The sequence below is a fragment of the Lissotriton vulgaris genome, chromosome 2_1 (assembly GCF_964263255.1).
Source record: "Lissotriton vulgaris chromosome 2_1, aLisVul1.2, whole genome shotgun sequence".
Classification (NCBI taxonomy): Eukaryota; Metazoa; Chordata; class Amphibia; order Caudata; family Salamandridae; genus Lissotriton; species Lissotriton vulgaris.
The window spans coordinates 2,112,118,997-2,112,140,040 of record NC_141687.1 but is presented as its reverse complement, the minus strand read 5'-3'; the positions used below and the strand labels follow the sequence as shown (position 1 = coordinate 2,112,140,040).

The 21,044-nt window shown below is 45.5% G+C and overlaps 1 protein-coding gene across 1 annotated transcript in view; it reads right to left on the bottom strand.

Moving 5' to 3' along the window:
- The window catches only part of LOC147733785 (transient receptor potential cation channel subfamily M member 1-like), a 220,837-nt gene that overhangs the window by 82,506 nt on the left and 117,287 nt on the right, over positions 1-21,044 (bottom strand). Inside the window, exons 11-12 of the mRNA XM_086958380.1 lie at positions 414-536; positions 6-137 (exon numbers count right to left, since the gene is read on the bottom strand). Coding sequence (XP_086814506.1) covers positions 6-137; positions 414-536 — 255 coding nt within the window. The remainder of the gene's footprint in view (positions 1-5; positions 138-413; positions 537-21,044) is intronic.

Here is a 21,044-nt window from a genome sequence, read left to right as displayed (position 1 = left end):
CTCACTGTGTAAAACCAAAACTTCACAATAGGAGCATTGTAGAATTCATAGATTTTTGTTCCAATCGGAGTGCTTCTTTGCTTTTTGTTTCCATTTTCCTCATCTCCTTTTCTGGAATTTGCATCAGCGTTTCCATCCTAGGGAATAAAAACGCATCACTGTTAATCAGAAATTCAATTACGCCAATATGTTTGGCCTGGTATACGGTTACACAACATGCTCACACACCCATAAGTTATTGACAAATGTAGCCTTCATATTTGGTACCTAGCATTGTAATCATTAAAAACGTTACCACAGACACACCACAGGTAAAGAACACCTGTAACCAGAAACATTTCTTGGATAGAAACGTCTACAGAAGTGCTGAAGAAATCTACATTCCGAGTGCAGTGATACGATGCCAGCCTCACCATGTTCTCGTCCTCTTTCTCTTTGCCATCTTCATTTTCCCTGGATGTTTGATATGAGAGGTCATCATGTGTGCGGAACTCTAGGAACAGGATGGTGGGTGGTAGCAGAATTCCCATTATTACCTGGAAATTTAGAAAAAAAGTGCTTGTAACAACATCATTCCACAGCCCAGTAAAAAAAGATCAGTAGATTAACAATGTGGTCCTTAGCAAAGTTGTTAAATTACTCTCCTGATCTATTTGATAGCAAAGGTGAACTCAAGGCATGTGTGTCCATAGTGATGGTATGATGGTGGCAAATCGAGCATGCTGAGCAATCAAAAGAGGTTTTAATTGTTCTGTTTATTCCTAGCCTCTGTATTTAGAAGAAGCTACTAGCGAAAGAGAACCAACACCTCAGCAATCAATCAAATATTAACAAATTATAAGTGCCCGCTGCTTCTGCTGAAGCGTCCCAGCGCTCAAAGCAGATAATACAAATCGGGCCTTCGAAGATTAATCTTGACCAAACAAGTTTTTAGCTCTTATTTGATGATGTCAACTGACTGATCTCTGCAAAGCTTGAGCAGTAAGGTGTGCCAGTACTTGGCTGTCAATACCGGGAATAAGCTACCTCCTCACCGGACTTTGGAATATTTAGGACTTTGCATTAGGCGGAGGTTGTTGGACCCCGTCATTCTCTCTTGCTTGTACAGTCTGAGTAATTTCTGTTCTCTGCCTGCGCTGGTTCACAATTTGCTGCCTAACATCAACTCAGGCTCCCGTGGCCATGGAGCATCATGGTATACAGGTGCAGACAGGATTGTTTTATGTAGGAAGGGGCACCTTCCTGCACAAAAACAATCCTTTGAGGCTTTCCCTCTTTCTAAGTGTGCTGCAGAATGCAAAGACTGTCTCCCGGAAGGCAGTGTTGATTGAAAATATGGATAGTTTCACTACAGACTTTGATATTGGCCATAGAGACATAATAATTGATGGACAAAAACAGTATACCATCAATCGTAGGACATTGTCCTGAGGAAGTCTATGTTTAGACAAAATGCGTTGGCTGCGCTTGCTGAAACGGATTGGAATAAAAGAGAGAAATTACAAACAGTGACCCGATTCGACCTATTTTTTTTTTTAGCACTGTGCTTGAGTTGTTGCCTGCTACATTGAGTATTGTTGTTGCTTCTCATTTCCTCAGGTGAAGAGGGTCTTTGCCTTTAAGGGCTCTAATGTCAAGTGTGAGGGCCTTTAATTTGATGTTTCACCACAAGAGGCTAGTGTAGCTTGTGGTAAATGGTTCTATGTATTTTCCCTCTCTACCACTTTATCAGAATGTCCTGTGACATCATGGAATGTTAGTGTGCCTCTGTAACGGAGCGAGGCGGAGTGCTACCGAGGAATGGTGGACTCCCGTAACTGACCCTGTCATGCCTCCTTCCTTACAGACTGACCCCTGGGATACAGGACTGGACGACGTAGAGGAAGAACACGGTGCCTTTAATTGGGCGTTCTCGGAGGACGAGGTGAACACTCCTCCTGTATACGTCAGCGAGATCGGATTGGATAAAGATCGGGAAGAACGGTACGACGCGTGTGACATCACCCCGGAGGAGGAGAAGGCGAGGAGCGGCGTCGGAGAGCGGTTTGAAAGAAGTGGAGAAGCCGGAAGAGAAAGAGACCGAAGGAGTTCCGAAGAACAGCCCGGAGGAGACGAGACCCACGGAGAGCCAGGAGGCCAACGACCCTGTGAGCCGCCGTGCCACTCTCCCGGGGGAGGAGCGTGGCTGTCCCAGGTACGGGAGCGTATGGCGGTGTGGGTGGGAAGAAAGCGTGCATGTAAATAACTGTACAGAGACCCGCGTTCGTATTACCTCGTCTTTCCCTACCTCTTGTGTCCGTTACCCCGAGTTTAAACCCTCACCTTCTGTAACCCTCCCCACGTCACCGACCGAATAGCAGCACATTAAACACTGGTGCACTCCTCCCCTCCTCACTTCACACGGCCCCAAGGTGCATTTCCTAGAAGACTGTAGAACTAACGGTTCCCTATCTGTTGGTCTTCCTTTTCATGGGCTCCGGAGCGACGAGACACCTCCTTGACCAGACCTTGAGGCCAAGACCGGAAGACCAAAGACCAAGAAGGAGACACCCCTGTTATCAAGACGGATCCCAGTCAGTTTGCTAGGGAAAGACTTACGTTTAGAACCCGGAGAACTTTGAAACCTAACACGAAACGTGTAATACCAATAAAACCCTCTTTGCTTCCAAGACCGGCTGTCCATCCAGTTTCTGACTCCCTACCGGGTTTGCCTAGCAGTCCTGGCCCAGAACCAATAATCAGACCTCAGGATAACCCCTCACCCCTACACCCGTCCACAGCCTCCCTGTGTGGAGATTGTCAGTTGGTCATCCGAGGCTGAGGAGCTGGTAGCTCTCTCCTGATGGGGTTTCTCCTTGTAACTTCCTATCTTGTAACTTGCCACCTAACTACCTGCTAATAAAGAGGGATCTTCTACTACACCTGGACTACGCATCCTTGTTTGTGTACCACATTTTGGCGACGTTTCTTGGACTAACCTATGCTGCGCATTAAGAGGACTGCAACTTAGCACTAAGGAAACCAAGGACTGTTTTGGGACCCAGTCAAAATGTAAACAGAAGTAAGTTTATATTCTTTTCTAATCGGAGAAACGCCCAGCAAACCCCACCAGTGTCCTTTTTATCTTGGACAGCCTGCACCCTGGGCGTCTGTGTTGTGAGAGAACTAACTGTCGTTTCTCTGTCATCTGGACACTGACTGTTTCCAGCTACAAGAGCCATTGTTTCAGCGGGCCTGATCACCCTGTTGTGGCTTCCGGCCTTCTTGTTTGCATTGACAGTTCGCTTTTATTACAACCACTGTGTTTTGTGTGTTTTCACACAGTGTGGGCATTTATTTTGAGCACTATTTGTGTTTGCTCTTATGGAGGTGCCCTGGCGCTGGCAGTACACTCTCTCAAGCACAGCAATCTTCGTCTGTGAAGTCACATTTTTCTTTTATTTGGTTTTTGTGGAATTTTCCTTTGAGTGTCACTCAACGTTTTCAGTGTGCCACTGGGATTTAGCCGTTCTCGCAGTTTTAGGTATGAGTGACCGCCCCTCCATCACTTTTGTGCCAGCTTCCTTCAATTTGGAAGTGCACACGGAGCACATGTACAGCTTTGAGGGTGCGAGTGGCCGCCCCTCCTTCACTCTTGTGCCGGCATCTTTTTGTTTGAAAGTGCACACGGGGCGCATGCACAACTTTGGGGGTGTGACTGGCCCTTCGTGTTTGAATTTGAAAATGCGCACAAGCCGCGCACATCTTACCTCTTCACGAGCGGCGTCTATGACGTTTTTCTTTGTTCCTCTTGCCTTGGCTGAACTCAGAAGTCTTGCAGCAGCAGCGCAGCAACGTGCCTTGAGCCATCCTGTGTGCGTCGTGCGGACGTACCGCCATCTTGGGTTTGCATTACCCTTGTCAGTTTGCGGCTTTGAGTGGGGTGAGATAGGTTGATGAAAAGGACATGCCGAATCAGCCATCTGTAGCATTGTGAATGATCTGGAGTCTGTGGTTAGAAAGGCAGGTACACCTCGATAAAGGCTGTTGGCATAGTCAAAATGCAAGGTTACCATGGACCACAATTTTGCGGTTCTTCTCTGGGACAGTTGTCAGCTTCCTTAAAGTTTTAAGTTTCAGAAAGCAGCTTGAGGAGATTGGTGTTATTTGAGCCATAAAGGAGAGGTCGGAGTCAAACATGACATCCAAATTCCTAGTCAATGCAGTAGGAGCTGCTGGGCATTTAGTTATTCAGGACAACAAAAATTCATGGGGGTGCTATGGTTTAAGAAGAGAACCTTGCTCTTGTCCGAATTTCAGTGCTGTTCCCTGCTCAAAAACCAGATTGATGAGACCCTTAGCTTCAATGGAGGAGGATAGCTGATGATTTAGCAATTTCTCAAACGTGTTAGGAGGGGCAGGCAACACGAGATAGGGCTGAAATTGCTTAGAGCACCTGGATCAGCATTGGGTTTCTTAAGAAGTGGAAGAAGAAACACATGTTTCCAAGTGGCAGGGAAAACACCAGCTTTCAGAGTTCCAGATTTTATTAGGAAATGGATTAACAAAATGAGCCATCATTCTGAAAATTTGATAAAGGCAGGGGTTCCCATGGGATCCCAACTTAGATTTCACTTACTCGTGGAGTGAGTCATCTACTGTAACGAGAAATACTCTCTCATAGTCTTCCATAAAAGTTTTCGAAATTTACTGAGAGCTGATTTATATAGCAGCTTTGCCTCAGGATCATAAGACCTTCTCCATCTGCTCTCTAACTTTTTACAGGATGTTCTCTGCTCTTACAGCAGGAAAAAACCAGGGAGCAGAGGACTTAGATCTTTTAGCTATGTGGACTTTCAGAGGTGGTAGACGGTCCTAGGAATTGGTAATCCAATGATTGAACAGTGCATCATCAGAGTCTGAGCTGCCTGTTAAGGAAGGAAGTGAGGAGCAGAGAGAGAGCAAAGGCTGACTACTTGCAATAGAGTGAAGGCTACCCATCTAGGCCCAGATTTACAAAGATTTTGCACCTGGGTTTTGTCACATTTTTGGTGCCACCCCTACGTAAAATCCATTTGGGATTTACAAAACTGAGAGATGCCAATTTGAGTGGTTTGGTTAAAAATGGTAACACAATGCAGCACATAGCACTGCCTTGTTTACCTTCATTATGGAGGCGTTACATGGGTGGTGCATAGGTGTTCTCATGCATCCACCCATAGATTTTCATGCAGACACATATTTGCAAAGCCTTGTAAACATGAGGTTGTACAAAAATGCTGCATTTACTTGAGGATGGCGTAACAAAGAGAAATATTGTTATTTCTCCTCAGTATTTTCTTTTTCCATGTGTGCTGCATCTGGTAGCACACAAGTAAAAAGGAAATATCCTTAAAGGGTAGTTCTTGTGCTGGAAGGTATCTCGGTCCTGACCACAACACACACACCCTTGCACTATGGAGCAACAGGCCGGCATTAGCGTTAGGCAGCACACAGTGCGCGGGACCAGCACTAGGAGAAGGGAAACGGCCACTACAACGCGGCCGTTTCCACGAAAACCTTTACCACGCATGCATGGGTACTGCGACAGCCTTTACCACGCATACCTTTACTACGAGATATGTAGTATAGGCATGTGTGGTAAATGCTAAAAAAAGAAAAAGAGGTCTCCCCCCCAAGAAAAACAAAAAGTGTGGGATTAAAAAGAGGGGTTGAGGGGGTCTCCACCCCCCCAAAAACACGCACCTGATGTTCCGAAACTGAGGCAATCAGCGTTGTTTAAGAGGAGACGTAAAGAAACTTCCGCTTCCTCTTTACGACGTACGACGTCAGTGACCTCACCAAGGATGATGGCGAGGAGACAACAAGAAACGGTAAGAGGGAATTTTAGTTAAAAAAAAAAAAAAAGAATAAGGGTTAAGGACAGGGGTAATTATAAGGAGTGGGGGCTGAGGGGCCATGTAGAGGTACAGGGGAGGGGTATAACCTCTACCAAGAGTATGCCCTTACCATGCATAAATTTAAAAACGAAAATCGTTGTAAATCTATGCGTGGTAAAGGAATATTCATGGTAAAGGTTATGCGTGGAAAAAGCATTCCGTTGTAACACATGCATGGTAAAGGCATGCGTTGCAACGGAATGCGTTGTAACGACATACAACCCTAGGAGAAAGTTGAAATGACCCGTATCTTTGTGAATATGGCAGAGTTCTGCTCTCTCCCTTTCATGCAACACAGCACAGCAACGTCCCTTGCTGCCCGGTGCACGGGAAATCTTAGTAAATCCGATTCCTACACCCCAGAAGGTCAAACCTCAGTCCCAAGGGAGCGAATGAAGCACAGTCTTTGGAGGATCGGATTCCTTTATTATTTGCTATGCTTGAATCAATTCATGTTTTTGGATCCATTTGTTGTATTGATATCTGCCTCCTTTTTTCAGTCAGGAGATTTTATTTCCTTCCCCTGACTTTCTATTTCACCATAACAGACTGGCAATTGCATATGGCTCAGTGATGTCAAACAATGCTTTGCTAATGGCAGGGGCGGCAATGAGAGGGCTGTGTTGACGCCACATAAACCCCGGATTAAGGCCAAGGGGACACGGACTGTGGTAGTTACTGCCTTGAACAGGCTTTTGTATCGCGGAGACTTTGTGTGGCCACAGAGAATATTTATAGCCTCAGTCGATTATCAGCCTTGCTCTGCTCCACTGGAATATAATGCCTGTGGAAGAAAGTGGGTCACAGAGCTTTCATGAAAAGGTATGTGGTGAGGGTATGGAAAAGTGGCTTCCAGGAGGGAAGAAGCATTATGGCATTGATAATGTGGAGAGATGGCTGCCAAGAATGGGGCAGCAACGCAGAATCAGAGCTGCAGAGATATGGCCAGAGTGGATATTACTGTAAAGATGAATTGTTAAAATACCCATGTCCTGGGGCAATCATGAAAAGGCTACATTTTCTACAGGAATGTTGTGTGATAGATTCTGGCAGGCCACACCTGTCAAAAACAATTAGGGAAAAAGGATTGGAAAAAAAGGCAAACCAGGCAGAATACGGTGTGTTAAAAGTGATTCTGCATATTACGTGTCATTTTCAAATTACAAACTCTGACTAGGTAGTGATACAGCGTAAAAGCTGATCATTCTTTACATGACATAAAAAACAAATATAACAACGAAACTCTAATGTGCACTTTGCACACGTTTAGAAAAACAAATCTAAAACTAAGAAAAACAGACGTATCAGCACCGCAAACTTGTGCTTAAATTTGTAGGGATAGCAGGATTAATAGAATAATCAATTTAGCATGTTTATTAACTGATTATCTTATATTTTATCAAAGTTGTTATGAAGGATTATTCATGAAAACGTTTTCTATGATATAAATAACACAAATACAAATTATTAATATAAAGAAGTATATCATGTAACAAATGAGTCTTACTTGCAAATATTAATGATGAAACTTAGAATCTCTAGTGCCTTCATTGTAATGCACCATCGCAAATGAAAAACTGGTGCAGATAAAATAGGTTACATTGTAAATGGCTGAAACTTTTGGCAAAAATGCTTGACATTGATAATGATTCTTGAAAATCATTATCATAAAATATCATAAAATATTTAGAGTTGGACATTTCTATACAATAATCACTAACAAAAATTATGATCATTTCCTCATATGATATGCCTGATTTATGGAAAGGGGCGACCACTCGGTCCCCCCGAACGTATGGTAGGGGGCCCGGATCCCCCCGGGAAACCATTTTGGGCGGGAGGCGTGTCTCGGCTGGTATGCCCGAAGCGGCGTAGCCGGGGCGCACCTTTTTCCCGCCCAAGAGGGGTTGTCCTAGACACCTACACCGTTGGCCACGCCCTGTAGGCAGACCGGAGGAAGGTACACGCCCTCCCGAAGAAGAATAAAAGGAGCAACAATCCAAAGAAGCATCCTCTTGTTCCTGTGCTTGGAAGCTGCACCCCTCGTTGCACGTGAGCCCTCGACGGAACAAGGAGCCGTTTTTTGAGAATTTGTAATTGTTGTGTTTCTCTTTCAGCAACTCCGTACCCTCGGATCCAGGACCTCGTGAGCATCACCGATCGAATAGACGATAACGATGCCTGGCAAGAAGGTTGGAAAGAAGGCAGGGACCGAGCAGATGCTTCGCATGCTGATGAAGGATATGGCGAGCATGAAAAAGCAGATGGCGGCGATGAATAATACGGGCAGACCGAAGAAAGTAATCGGGCCAGCATTGCCGGGAGTAGTTCCCGCTGGGAGAGGTAAAAGGGCCAGGAATAGGGCAGCAGGGGGGGAGGCCCCAGTTCCCGAGTCACCCCCGGCAAGCCCGGTTAGTCCAGTGGAGGCCCTGGTTCCGATCCCGGACGCAGGCCAACCGATTCCGGTAGTGGTTTTGCCCACTTTCAAGGAGGATATGCCTCCGGAGTTGGCCGCCCAGTTGGCCGCATGGCTCGGCAAAGGTTCTGAGGGTACGACGACACCTGGAGACACGGCCGAAGAGGCCAGGTTACTAATGAAGCAGTTGCGGCAATCGAGAGATGCTGCGAAGGCGAATCTCCCTCTTGTTTCCCCTCAGGTTCCCTCTGAACGACCGGCGTCTGGCGTTGGAGCAGCAGCAGGAACAGCTACCGATTCGGGTAAGCAGCCATTGCCAATGGCAAGGGAGGGAGCGTTACCCTCAAGAAGGGAAAGGGTGGTTCAACATATCCCGCTGGCCACAAAGGAATTGATTTGGGCTGATAAATATGTAAATATGTTTTCTCTCTTGACTGACCACCACGAGGTGGAGCATGTTAAAAGTCAGAAGGATCTGTTGCACCCGAGTGTATGGCGTGCAAAAATGGCGGGATTCAGGGTGGATGAGACGATCTCCAATTGGGCCAAGGCATTTGCAATGTTCACTGCGATCATGGGGGAACGTAAGCCCGAAGTGTTGACCGAATTGGCTTGCTACCAGACACGTATAATGGATTTCTATGAAACATATGAAGGCAATCAATGGTTGGGTTATGATAGTAAGTTTCGTAAGGCCAAGGAGCACGACTCATCTCTGACGTTTGGATTGTTTCGACTCCATCTCTTGGCAGAAGCAGCTCCTGCGGGCACGACGAAGTCGTCTTCGCTCGGCGGGAATGGGTCGGAGCCCTCCCGCCATTATGCGCCGGCGCCCTTTTGAGCAGGCGCCACTAGTGACCACCAACCAAGAAGTGGTGGGAACGGGGGTAGAAAAGGGGTCTGTTGGAACTTTAACAGAGGCAAGTGCACGAGGCCACAAGGGACATGTAAGTTCAGGCATGAGTGTGCGGGGTGCGGAAACTCTTCACACCCTGAGAGTTCGTGCAGAGCCAAGAATGGTGATACAGGGGGTAGAGGAGGGGCCAAACAGGTCTAATGTCGACCAAGGGGCACCACTACCTACCCCCGTAGACATCATGGCAATGATCCCCTGGCTGAATGAATACCCTGATCATGTCTCCGCTGGGGTGTTGCGAGACGGCTTCTCGTATGGTTTCCACATCCCGGCGGGAGATTTTCGGGGGGAATCACTGTGTAAGAACCAACTGTCGGTGCAGCAGCATACGGCGGTGGTGGAGAGTAAGATTGCAAAAGAAGTTGCCCGTGACCGGGTTGCCGGCCCATATAGGCACCCGCCAGTCAATAATTTTATTTGTTCACCACTGGGTGGAGTCCCCAAGAAGGACCCAGGTGAGTTTAGGTTAATTCATAACTTGTCGGCCCCTAGGGGTCTTTCGGTAAACGATGCAATTGATCCAGGAATATGTTCGGTGCGGTACGCATCATTCGATGAGGCCGTTGCCATGTTGAATCGCCTGGGGCCCGGAGCGCTGATGGCTAAACCGGATATTGAGTCAGCGTTCCGGTTGCTCCCGGTACACCCACAGGATCAGCGTCAGTTAGGTTTTGTTTTTCAGGGACGCTATTACATGGATAGATGTATGCCAATTGGTTGCTCCATCTCTTGTGCCTATTTTGAGAAATTCAGTTGTTTTTTGCAATGGGCATTCACCAGGGCCACGGGCTATGCCCAGGTTATGCACTACCTAGATGATTTTTTGTTCTTGGGGCCAGCCGGTGACACGGAATGTGTACAGGCTTTACGGGAATTTTGCACTCCTATGAAGCAGTTTGGTGTGCCATTGGCACCAGGGAAGACGGTGGGGCCATCAACTTCACTCGAGTTTCTTGGAATTGAGCTCGATTCTGTGAAGGGATGCTTCCGTTTGCCCAAGGAAAAAGTGGTGAAGTTCAGGGCCTCTCTAGAACTGTGTATTAGCGGAGAGAAAGTAACCCTCCATCAGTTACAGCAAACGGTGGGACAGCTTAACTTTGCCCTTAGAGTGATTCCAATGGCTCGTCCTTTTTCCCGCTCTATCGCACAAGCCATGGTCGGTCTCAAGGAAGGGCACCACCGCACAAGACTGTCTGCAGAGGTTCGCCAGGATATGCGCATATGGTTGGCATTTCTGGCGGACTTTAACGGTCGAATTGTGTGGAGCAAGCCACCAGCTTCCTCAGAAGAGCTGGGTTTGTGGACCGACTCGGCGGGGAGTGTGGGATTCGGCGCCATCTTCGGTAACCGATGGTCGGCACAAACATGGCCGACATGGTGGCACACCAGTGGGCTCACAGGTAACACTGGGTTTCTTGAGCTGTTCCCCATTTTTGTGGCCCTGAAGACATGGCCTGATGGGTTTCGTGATCGCACAGTGGTGTTTTGGTCCGACAACATGACCGTGGTCGATTGTACAAATAATCAGGCAGCACGCTGCAAGTGGATATTGAGATTAATGAAGGAAATTGTACTACTGTGTATGAGACTGAACGTTCAGTTTAGGGCAAAACACGTGCCGGGTGTACTGAACCAGGCGGCTGATGCACTCTCCCGTTCCCACATGCAGGCCTTCAGGGGTTATCTACCTTCCGCGGACTTGGTGGCGGCACCATTTCCCGAAGCTCTCTGGTTACTCGGTGCCCCGGATTACAGGACCTCGTGGGAGCAAGTCTAGCCCCCAGGACAAGGAAGGCATACGAAGGAGCGTTTCGTTCCTATTGGGCATTTTTGGGTCCAGCAAGAGGGGATCTTTGGGGGCAGGAGGAGTATGTCCTAAAGTTTCTAGTGTCACTCCACAAGGCAGGCCGATCAGCGGCAACGGCCAATAGGCACCGGGCCGCCATTGCATTCATGGCGCAGGCGCATGGCATCAAGGACCCCACATCGTCCTTTCTGGTAAAGAAGGCACTGCGAGGGTGGCAACGCCTCGAGGGTCATAGAGTGGACGAGAGGCACCCCATTGGGCTCGAAAGGTTGTCCCTGTTGATGTCCGTACTCCCTGCGACATGTTCATCCCAGTCAGAAGCAGTGCTGTTCCGGGCCGCTTTCGCATTAGCATTCCATGGGGCTATGCTGCTGAGCGAGCTGGTGGCAAAGAATAAGCAGGATACGGGGGGAGGTCTGTGTCGAGAACACATTCTCATCAAGGGTGATTCAATGGTAGTCACAATAGCCAGGTCCAAAACCGATCAGGGAGCTATCGGGGACAGTGTTGTTGTCCAGCGTATGCGAGGGCCCCCCATGTGCCCAGTGAAATGCGTTGAGGAATATTTAGCGCAAAGGGCGGTATCATGGGGGGGAAGCTTGCTGAGACACACCGACGCCACCCCACTGACTAGGTTTCAGTTTCAGCGGGTGCTAACAATGGCAACCGCGGCAGCGGGCTTGGACCCGAGCGATTTTGGGACCCATTCCTTTCGGATAGGGGCTGCTACAGAGGCTACAGCCAGGGGTCTGAGCGTTGAAAAGGTGAAACAATTGGGACGTTGGTCCTCGAACTGTTATAAAAGGTATGTGCGGTTGCACATGTTGTGAAGCCAAATGTCATGCACTCACGCTTCTTGTTTTCTGTTTGGTTTACAGTTTCGCGAGCAGGCCATGCGGGGCGGACTGTGCAGTTGACCCTACACCTGGGGACCAGCCGTCAAAGATCACCGACTGAGGGAAGAGTGGTGTGGGTCGTTGGCCACTCATACGTGAGGCGTGCCGGGGACGTATTCAAAGCAGGTGACATGATTCACGTGGCTGGGGAATACGGGTACAGGGTGACCTTCCACGGAAGGGGCGGGCTCTGTATTGACCAATTTCAATGTTTTATTGAGGGACTGTTAGGGCGGACAAGGTCACCGCCGTCTGTAATCATAGTACACCTGGGAGGCAATGATTTGGTGACAATTGGTCGTCGAGTACTGCTCGAGCGAATTCTATCCACTGTTAGTTGGTTGGCGAGAAGGGTTCCGGGGTGCACGATAGCATGGTCACACATGATCCCCAGGAAGGTGTGGCGGGGGGCCCTCTCTGTAACAGCTTTGAATCATTCGGTAAAGAAAGTCAATAACAAGCTTAGTAGGTTGTTTCGCTCTGGACAGTTGCATTGTATTCCGCATGGATGTATTCGGGGGGACCACATGTATCTCGAAGATGGGGTCCATTTGTCCCGGGAGGGGAATGTCTTACTCTTAGGAGACTTCATAGCATGGTTAAGGGGTTTGTAAATCCATGACCTTTAGTAGGAGTTTGTGGGGGGGTCCGGATAGCCGGTCAACTATCCGGCCTGTGGCGGTAAGGTCATGATCGGTGAGCAGTAATTTCAAGATCCCTAGAGGGGGGGCGCCACCCATTATGGATGGGAGCGCCCGGGGGGAGGCGGCCATTGGCCCCTCACACGGGGAGGCGGCACCCACTAAGTATGGGGTCGCCTAAAGGGAAGGCGGTCATAGGCCCCTCCCAGGGGAGGAGGCGGCTACGTGCCCCTCCTACGAATTTCCCGGGGCCAGGACATCTGCGACGGCGGATGTGGTAAGCAGTGTAGGGTGGGAGGGGGGGCTACGCTACCTTCTAGACACCTCACACGAGTCCTCGGACGACCACTAAGATGGCGTCGAGTTAAATAAGGGGCCCCCGCTAAGACAAGGGAAATTGGAAGTTGGCACAGAGGTACAGTCCTCTGTGCGCCCGCCCCTCACAAGTGAGGGGGGAGTTCTGGTATTAGGGATCTGACACCGGTTACGACCTTGCCGTTGGCCCGTAATGTTAGGATGTACAATTTTTTTTTAGAAAGTATGCATTTGCAGGATGTCTAGACTCGGCTAGGAGAACCTTTGTATTAGAGTTTTGTTAAGGTTAGCCAATAAACGTGTCTGCATCGTAATGTCATAAATCAAAAATTGTACATGATATGAAACTGTTATTTTAATGTTTTAATTTTGTTTCATATTTTAATAAATACGGCCGGGAGGGTAACTCCCTCCCGCCTTCCAAAAGTTCAAGAACTGTGTCCGTCTTCCCATCCTTGGGGATTGTGTTGGGAGGGGGTGACAGGCATCCCGGCCATATTTCATTATGTTTGAACTTCAATATAAGTTTACTTTATTAACTAAAAAGACATGCTGATTTAAATGCATTGAATTTCCTTTGTCCTTAGGCTGCATTCATAGGATGGTGTAATGGCCATTTATTTAGTTTCCGCAAATGTTGCTTTATCAGTCCTTTTTATGCAACATTCTTAAATCAATAGACACTTTTTCAGTACTTCGTTGTGAGTGAATTGATAGGAACTCAACCCATTGATTTTATCCATGAAGAGCAACAAAGTAAACAGGCGCTTGGTCAACTAAGCGTGAGGACGGAATTGGCAGTCATTTCTCAGAAGTGACTTGGGAAAATATGTTGGAGTATCAATTTTGAACTAAGTGATGTCACAGATGGACTATATGGAGTATAAACAGTGACTTTCAAATGAGGAGGGAGGGAGTCTTTCTCTCTCGATTTCCTACTTACCCACCATAGCGCCGGATTTTCCAAGCCCCTTGCTTTTTTCCTTTGCTGAGGAACTTGCCTGCTGGGCAATTTGGAGCTGTCTAGTGAGAGACCAGACTTGGACTTTCCGGATCATATCTCATCTTCCCGTGCCCATGGACTTTTTCTTAGTGGACTCTAACTTGATGCCTTTGCCAATGCTAAGAGAACTCTATTGAATCATCGTCTCACCTTTGTTGGTGGTATGAAAATTTAACTTGAACCATCCTCTTTATGGTTTACTTTGATTAAATGTGCAGTTTTATACGAGCTGCAAGACTCTTGTCTGAACTGCTAAAAATGTTCCTTATATGCATTGATTTTGAATCTAAAATACAATAACTAAATTAATTAAATGTATCTAAGTCTTTATTATTGTTGCTTCAATGTTCTTTCTACATAAGCTGTGCTTATAATTATCTTATTTCTAATGCATGATAGAGAGAGTTATAGTCTGAAAATAGTGTACTTGATCACTAATTTGTGAGTTGGCTACTAATTATTTATTGTCACTCGGTGGGTAACACTTCAGCAACCTGATTTGTCACCCCTCACTGCGAAGAAATAAGGTCCATTGGAGGGCCAATGCCTCTTTGGTTAAAGTATAGAATATGAGTGAAGTGACTAAACATGGGCCCAGAAACTAGAAAGGAAATAACAAAGGGGCCGATTACGATCGCGGGCAGACAAAGCCTGCCCGCCATCGCAGATGCTAAAGGGACCTCCCGCAATAGTTGCGGCGGTCCCACAATATCAATTATGATGCGCCCGCTAGTGTGGCGGGTGCATCCTGTATATTTTACATTGCGGTGGGCGGTGCTGCAAGCAGCACCCGCCGCAATGTAAAATATACATGTTGTGCTTTTTCATGCACAACATGACAGGCACCCCGCGGTCGACTCGCCGACCGGTGGAAAAGCAGTGGATGGTCTTTTCGTTCGCCACGGACCCCCCAGCCATCCTAATGTGGCGGGTTTTTTTGCAGTGACGATGGCGGGTGGCGCTCAGCTCGCCATCGTAATCAGCCCCAAAGTTCCTCTGCAACAGTGGTATTTCTGCAGGGAGTGTCTTTATGTGGAGGGCACTTGGATGACACTGACCAGCAATGGGCCATCCCTCCTTGATTTCCAGCAGTTCAAAGATCTGCTACTGAGGGCATAGGTCTCTGGACCTTTAGTATGTTTTCAATTAAGTGCTTTAACAGGGCAAACAGTCTCAGATACCACTTGCAATCATACAGTCTTGGTTCACACTTTTGCCTCTCTTCCATTGCTCAAGCAGAATAGGCATTTTGCGATAGTTTCGAGACTGGAAAGTATTCCCTTTTCATAAGGTGATCCTTTTTAATCACAAACCTGCTAGAGCATCACTGGCGTTTAGCAATGGCAACAATTGAATTAGAACAGTTTTTTCTTCATTTCCATTAAGTGGACAAGTGGAGAGCCCATGCAGCGTCTCAAAATTCCCAGATAGTTATATATTGTTGTATAAAGTACATTTCCATCAGCCAATTATCCTGACTTTTCCCACCTTTGCCGGTGATCATGATCTACATTTGAAAGGGTTAGCTGCCATATAGTTATCTATAGACTTGATGCAAAGGTCTTGACAGGTGTACTAAGGTCTTGTCAGAAATGAGGGCATCATCTGCATACTGCAAAATATGTATATGCTTTGACCTTAACTTTGACAGAAATGCCATTGACTTCTGCAATGCAGCACCAAGGTGTGCCGTGTAGAGCCTAGAAAGTGAGGGTGCCTAAATGCAATCCTAGTTCAGCCCCTTACTTGTGGGTTTCCAACCAGATATTTATCATCCACGAGCAAGCTTAACTTGCACCAATTTCATTTAATAGAGTGATTGTATTGCTTCAAACAAACTGGATACAGTGCTCCAGCATTCTAGCTTTGCCCAGAGTATCACCTGGTCTGCACCCTCAAAAGCAGCCCTATAATCAACTGAGCGAGCTAAAAGGTTCACCCAGAGGTGTGAATAACTTGAATAACTTGATTGAACAGCAATGAAATTGCTAAGATATTAGTGCTAACAAAACAAAAGAAGGAATAACCCCAGGACAGAGAGTCCTAGTAATCCAGCGAGGAGAAAGGTGTAAAAAGAAAAAAATATTTTTCTGTTTTAGGAAACCCCTCACTCACCGACCTGGTGAGTGACATCATCGGGGTCCACCCAAGTGACCGAGTGCCACTGGGTGTGCTGTGATGCCTGCAGCTGGAGCGGAGCTGTTTTTTTATGTGTGTGAGTATGTTGGGAATTTGTGAAGTTTAAAAAGTGTATAACAAGTACTCCCTATAGACTTTTATTCCGGAGCCAGTATAACACTACTAAAAACAAGTGAGATACTTTTGATGGTTTAATTGACCAAGTAGTATCAAAGTGTGCATAAAAGTGTGGTCAACATGTTTCAACCGTTTGCGATTTTTGGTTTTCTTCAGGACCAGGTGAGGTGAGCCGAGAGGTCTGCACTCGCTAAGGTTCACCCTTCCCTGACCCGCCTATATGCTAGACCGCGTACTAACGGTTTAGCTTGCTTACAGCGTTCTGTATAAGGGAATCTGAAACAATAGAACAAAGCATAGTAATGATGCAACGATATACATAACTCGGGTATAGCTCTAAATCTCTGTGTGATTCAGTTTCTGCATGCAATCGCCATATAAAGAAAGCATGCTTTTTTTCACAACCTTAAGTGAAGGTGTAACTCAGCTAAACGTCTGCTGAGTGCCATACATACCCACAATCCATTCTATCAAAGTGGGTGTCAAGCGTTCCTTAGATTTATCTTAAGGGCGCTATGTGACTAGATCTAGTCAGTGTGTATATATATATCGTCGTAGAGTCCGGGAGACTATTGGGCATATATACATTTGTTACGTAAAATAGATTTTTTTCGTTTTACACCTTTCTCCGTGCTGGATTATTAGGACTCTCTGTCCTGGGGTTACTCCTTCTTTTGTTTTGTTATCATTGAATTCTAGAGGCCTAAGTAGGAACCCACTGAATACCCTTACTCTCTCTTTTTGTTTTTTACTCAGATATTAGTGCAGCATCGGGCTCTATCTATGTTTATTAATACGGTAAAAGAACACTGTCTTTTACACACATCTCCAGTTTTCCAAAGAGTTTTTTTGTATTTGCCTTAGTAGCCACATGAAGAACAGCTATTAAGCTATAATTGTGTGACAAATCTTGAACACTCTTCTTTATCAGTGAATACAATGTAAATCCCTTGCATTGGTCTAGGGATTGATTTAGAACATAGGATGTAAAGGGGTTTATATTTCGGCTGTTGGGATATCTATTACCATTGTGATGGAGTACCCCACCGCTGAGTTCTAAACTAGGCCCTAATTCTAGTACTAATGCACACCGGAAGGTGGCTGAGTAAACGGGTGTCAATAGCTTAGCCCACTAGGCTTGCTTGAACATGACTTCCAGCAGGCCTAGGAGGCCATTAGTGCCAGGTTCTGTTCTTATATCTGTTCTTATATTCTCAGCGCCTTTACTATTTGGGTGTGGAAGGAAACTGTCTCTGGTTCAATGTGAATGATGCTACTTGTAATCGTAGGCAAGGCAATTCTTTCAGTGGTCTGGCTTCATCTTGATACAACTGTCAGTGTGTGCAAACCTGTTTACAAGACATATTTTTTAACGTTTAAAAATTCCTTTATTTGCGCTCTAAAGTCATATGTAAATGGGGCAGTAGGCAATCGCCTTACTTGGCCTACTAGAAATGTATGTTTATATTTGAGATAATTTAGAAACTACAGGTTTTTCCTTTTACAAGATACACCACTCATGGGATTAGATAGCTGAAACACTCGATTTGCTGACCTGATTCCGATAAACCCTGAGGTTGCCGTACGACCCCATCAATGCTTTTAATGGCCAGGTTTGTTTGCCTTCCCTCACATTTCATGAGTTCTTCTTCAACCTTTCAGCTTAATTATTTCCTTTTAATTTTGGCCACACCTCCCAAACATTTTTTGATAACGGTATAAAAAGCTGGACAGCCCTTCCACTGGACCAATTCTGTATGTCATGAGAGCCAGCCTAATTTAGTATGTGCAATTTGCCTATTTGGAATGGGATGGGACAAGCCTGGACCAGTTACAGTATAAAACCTACACTCCTACTCTCCAAAGCGTTCTTATCTGTTGTAGGCAGGCGTAAATCCTTCAGTGCTTTGTGACTACTTAAACAGTTCCAAAGCATTAAAACATATATTACACAGAGGGACACTTGATTCACCCTTTTGCTATTCATGGGGCTTAACAATGAGGTGATTGCAATTTTAAAAAATAAACTTTGCATTGCACTGTGTAATAGTGCATTAGCCATTGGGGCTTTGCATTTTCCAGATGCTTTGTGCAGATCTTACTTGTATGTCTTCCTATTTGTGATAAAGCTGGTGAGGGGCAAATTTTCCCTTCCATGTTGTGGATTAAGATCACAGTGTAATTGTCCCAACGAAAAAACCATTTCTGTGACACATTAGCTGATGCCTTTATATTATTAAATTGGTCTCAGTGAGATCGATACAAATGTCTTAAACAGACAACCAGTGCTGTTGGTGGGATGTTGATCCCACCCCATCCCAGATTATTACTTTGTTTTGGAATCTGGGGAACCTCAAGAGCAGGCTTCACTAACAAGTAGCTTGTGAGCTACTGGTAGCTCTTCATCTACCACTATGTAGCTGCCCTCAGTGCAGCCCAGCTGATTACATATGCATCTTTTGATTGCATTGATTAATATAGTTATAAAACAAGTTGAAAAATGTGCGTATTTTCAGAACTCCTAAGCTGCTGTTTGGATAAAGATGGTTGAATTTCCAAAATATGCTTAAAACTGATAGTTAAATGATAAATCATGCTGCATTGAGGAGACTTATGCCTAATATTGTTACCTTAATGCTCAGGCATTGCAGTTATGGCTGTTGTGTTACCCATGTTGAAGCATTCCGAATTTAAAGTGCTTTTTCAACATTCCTCTGATGCACCAAGGTTCTCCGTGCTGATAATCGTGCACGGAATGGCCACTACTTTTTTCTTGTCTGAGGTGGGCACTACTACAACACAGAGTCTCCTGCTCAAGAGTGTTGGTTGGTGACTGCTGGCATCAATATGTGCTGGGTGACTGCTTAGTGATGCCATTAGGATTGCGTAATACTCTTTCCATGAATCTTCCTATTCTTGCAGTGATAACACTAGTTGCGTGGTACCGCAGTCTGCAATACTCCATGGTGGGATCGATTCTCCATGTGAGAGTTCATGCTGTTTAACAAGGACGCAGCTCAGCCTTTATGCAATATTCATACATTTTTAAAGATTTGAATTCCAGCTCTTGCTGCATTACGCCATTTGTAAGCCAGTGAACTCAAAAGTCTTGTGGCTGACACAGGTCCAAGCTTGACCCGCATTACAGCTGATTAGATTTTGGCAGTGTTACACGCCAAGACAAGGCGCTGCAATAATATCAGCACCCCAGATAAGTGAAGCGATAGATCTGGCACTATCGTAGAGCTATTACACTTCTCTACATTTATTGGGAATCAAGTTTGCAACTTTAAGAGTCTCTTGAAATTTTCAGTGTACGTCAACATAATTACCCCACAAACCCTAAAGAAGTCTCTGTTTAGGGACGACACACATTGGTGACATCGAAATTCAGAGAAGAAAACGTTTTAAAATGAATACGATTGTGAATAAAGAAGCCCTTTTTAAGTAAAACTTAATGGATTCTGTTCACTATAACATTACATTGTTCTTATATGACTTGTAATGGCTGGTGGGTGCTGAATCATTTCCTACAATTTAAAAAAAACTTGTCCACATGGTATTCTAGCTTCACTCAGACAGGCAGCATATCTGGAATGATGAACTATTTTATAGAAGGTCTAGAAGGTTATGAATGCCAGTCACTTGTAGACTTCCTGAAAGGGATAAACCTTTATATCCCAGTGAGCATTGGTCCCACGTCTGGGTATACCCAGTGCACGTAGGGTATCCATAGTGAAAGCATCCAGGTGATGGTGATCTCAGCCACTTGCGCTCACTCGGGGAAGTTGCATCACTATCCTTTGCAACACGCGAAAAAGTGTCCATAACTCACACCTATGCGACCCTTGGCCATGTCATGCTGCTTAAAGATGAAGCATCAAACTACCTTGCTTGCTAGTTGGATCCCAAGAAATTGAAAAAGGTCCTTATGGTCCTTGGTGCCGCTTTTGCTGAAGGTCTGGAAAGATTTATATTCCAGGTTTGCAAATTCCCCAACTGTTTAGATGCAACTGAAGAATGAATGAGAAACAGTCAGCTAAAGCCAAATTAGAAACGTTTAACCCATTGAGCTTCACCTTTTTGTAAAACCCTACCTGATCACATTTACTGTGCGATCAGCTGGAAACTGTCTTCTGTGAGAAAAATGTAATGGTGAAAATTAGAGCAACAAATGAAATTGACAATACAGATAAACACAGATTTTAGCTTGTATTTTTACAACTTCATGTGCTGGAAAATTATTTTTCAGCTGTCTCCCTTTTCATACGAAATTTTGATTATGAATGCATTTATATCTTTTTGTATTCTTGATTATCAAAAGATGCCTTATTTTGAATTACCTGAGTGTTCACTACATAGACTACACTTGGTTTGGAATGGCACAACAGAAACGTGTACTACTGATAGCCTGGCAGGAACAAATCACTCCTGCTGGGGGTTTGAGACATTGGTCTACAACTAAACAAGGGATCTTGTTTAAGTCCATATGCCTAATTATTAACGTGCTTACATTCAAAGGTAAACACCACTAATAGCTTGTTTCAAGTGCTACCGACCACAAAGTTTTGTAAGATTAAAGGACCAATTTCTACTGCAGTTACCCAAGGCCAAACAAGTTAGAAATGGGCGAAGACATTCTTAATAGCAGCTGCTAATCCCCTTCTGGAGATCAATTCATTACATTTCAGGAAAGTCTTAAAAACCTGTTTTTTTTTTTGTTTGAATAGTTGATGCTTGAATGGTTTGAGATTTTAATTGCAATAAATGATGTCCTGATACTGTCAGATGAAAGAGCGCCTTATAAGCCACAAAAACAATTACAAATACTTATCTGATGTGTGTGAGCATAAAAACCTTGGATTAGCCTAGCACC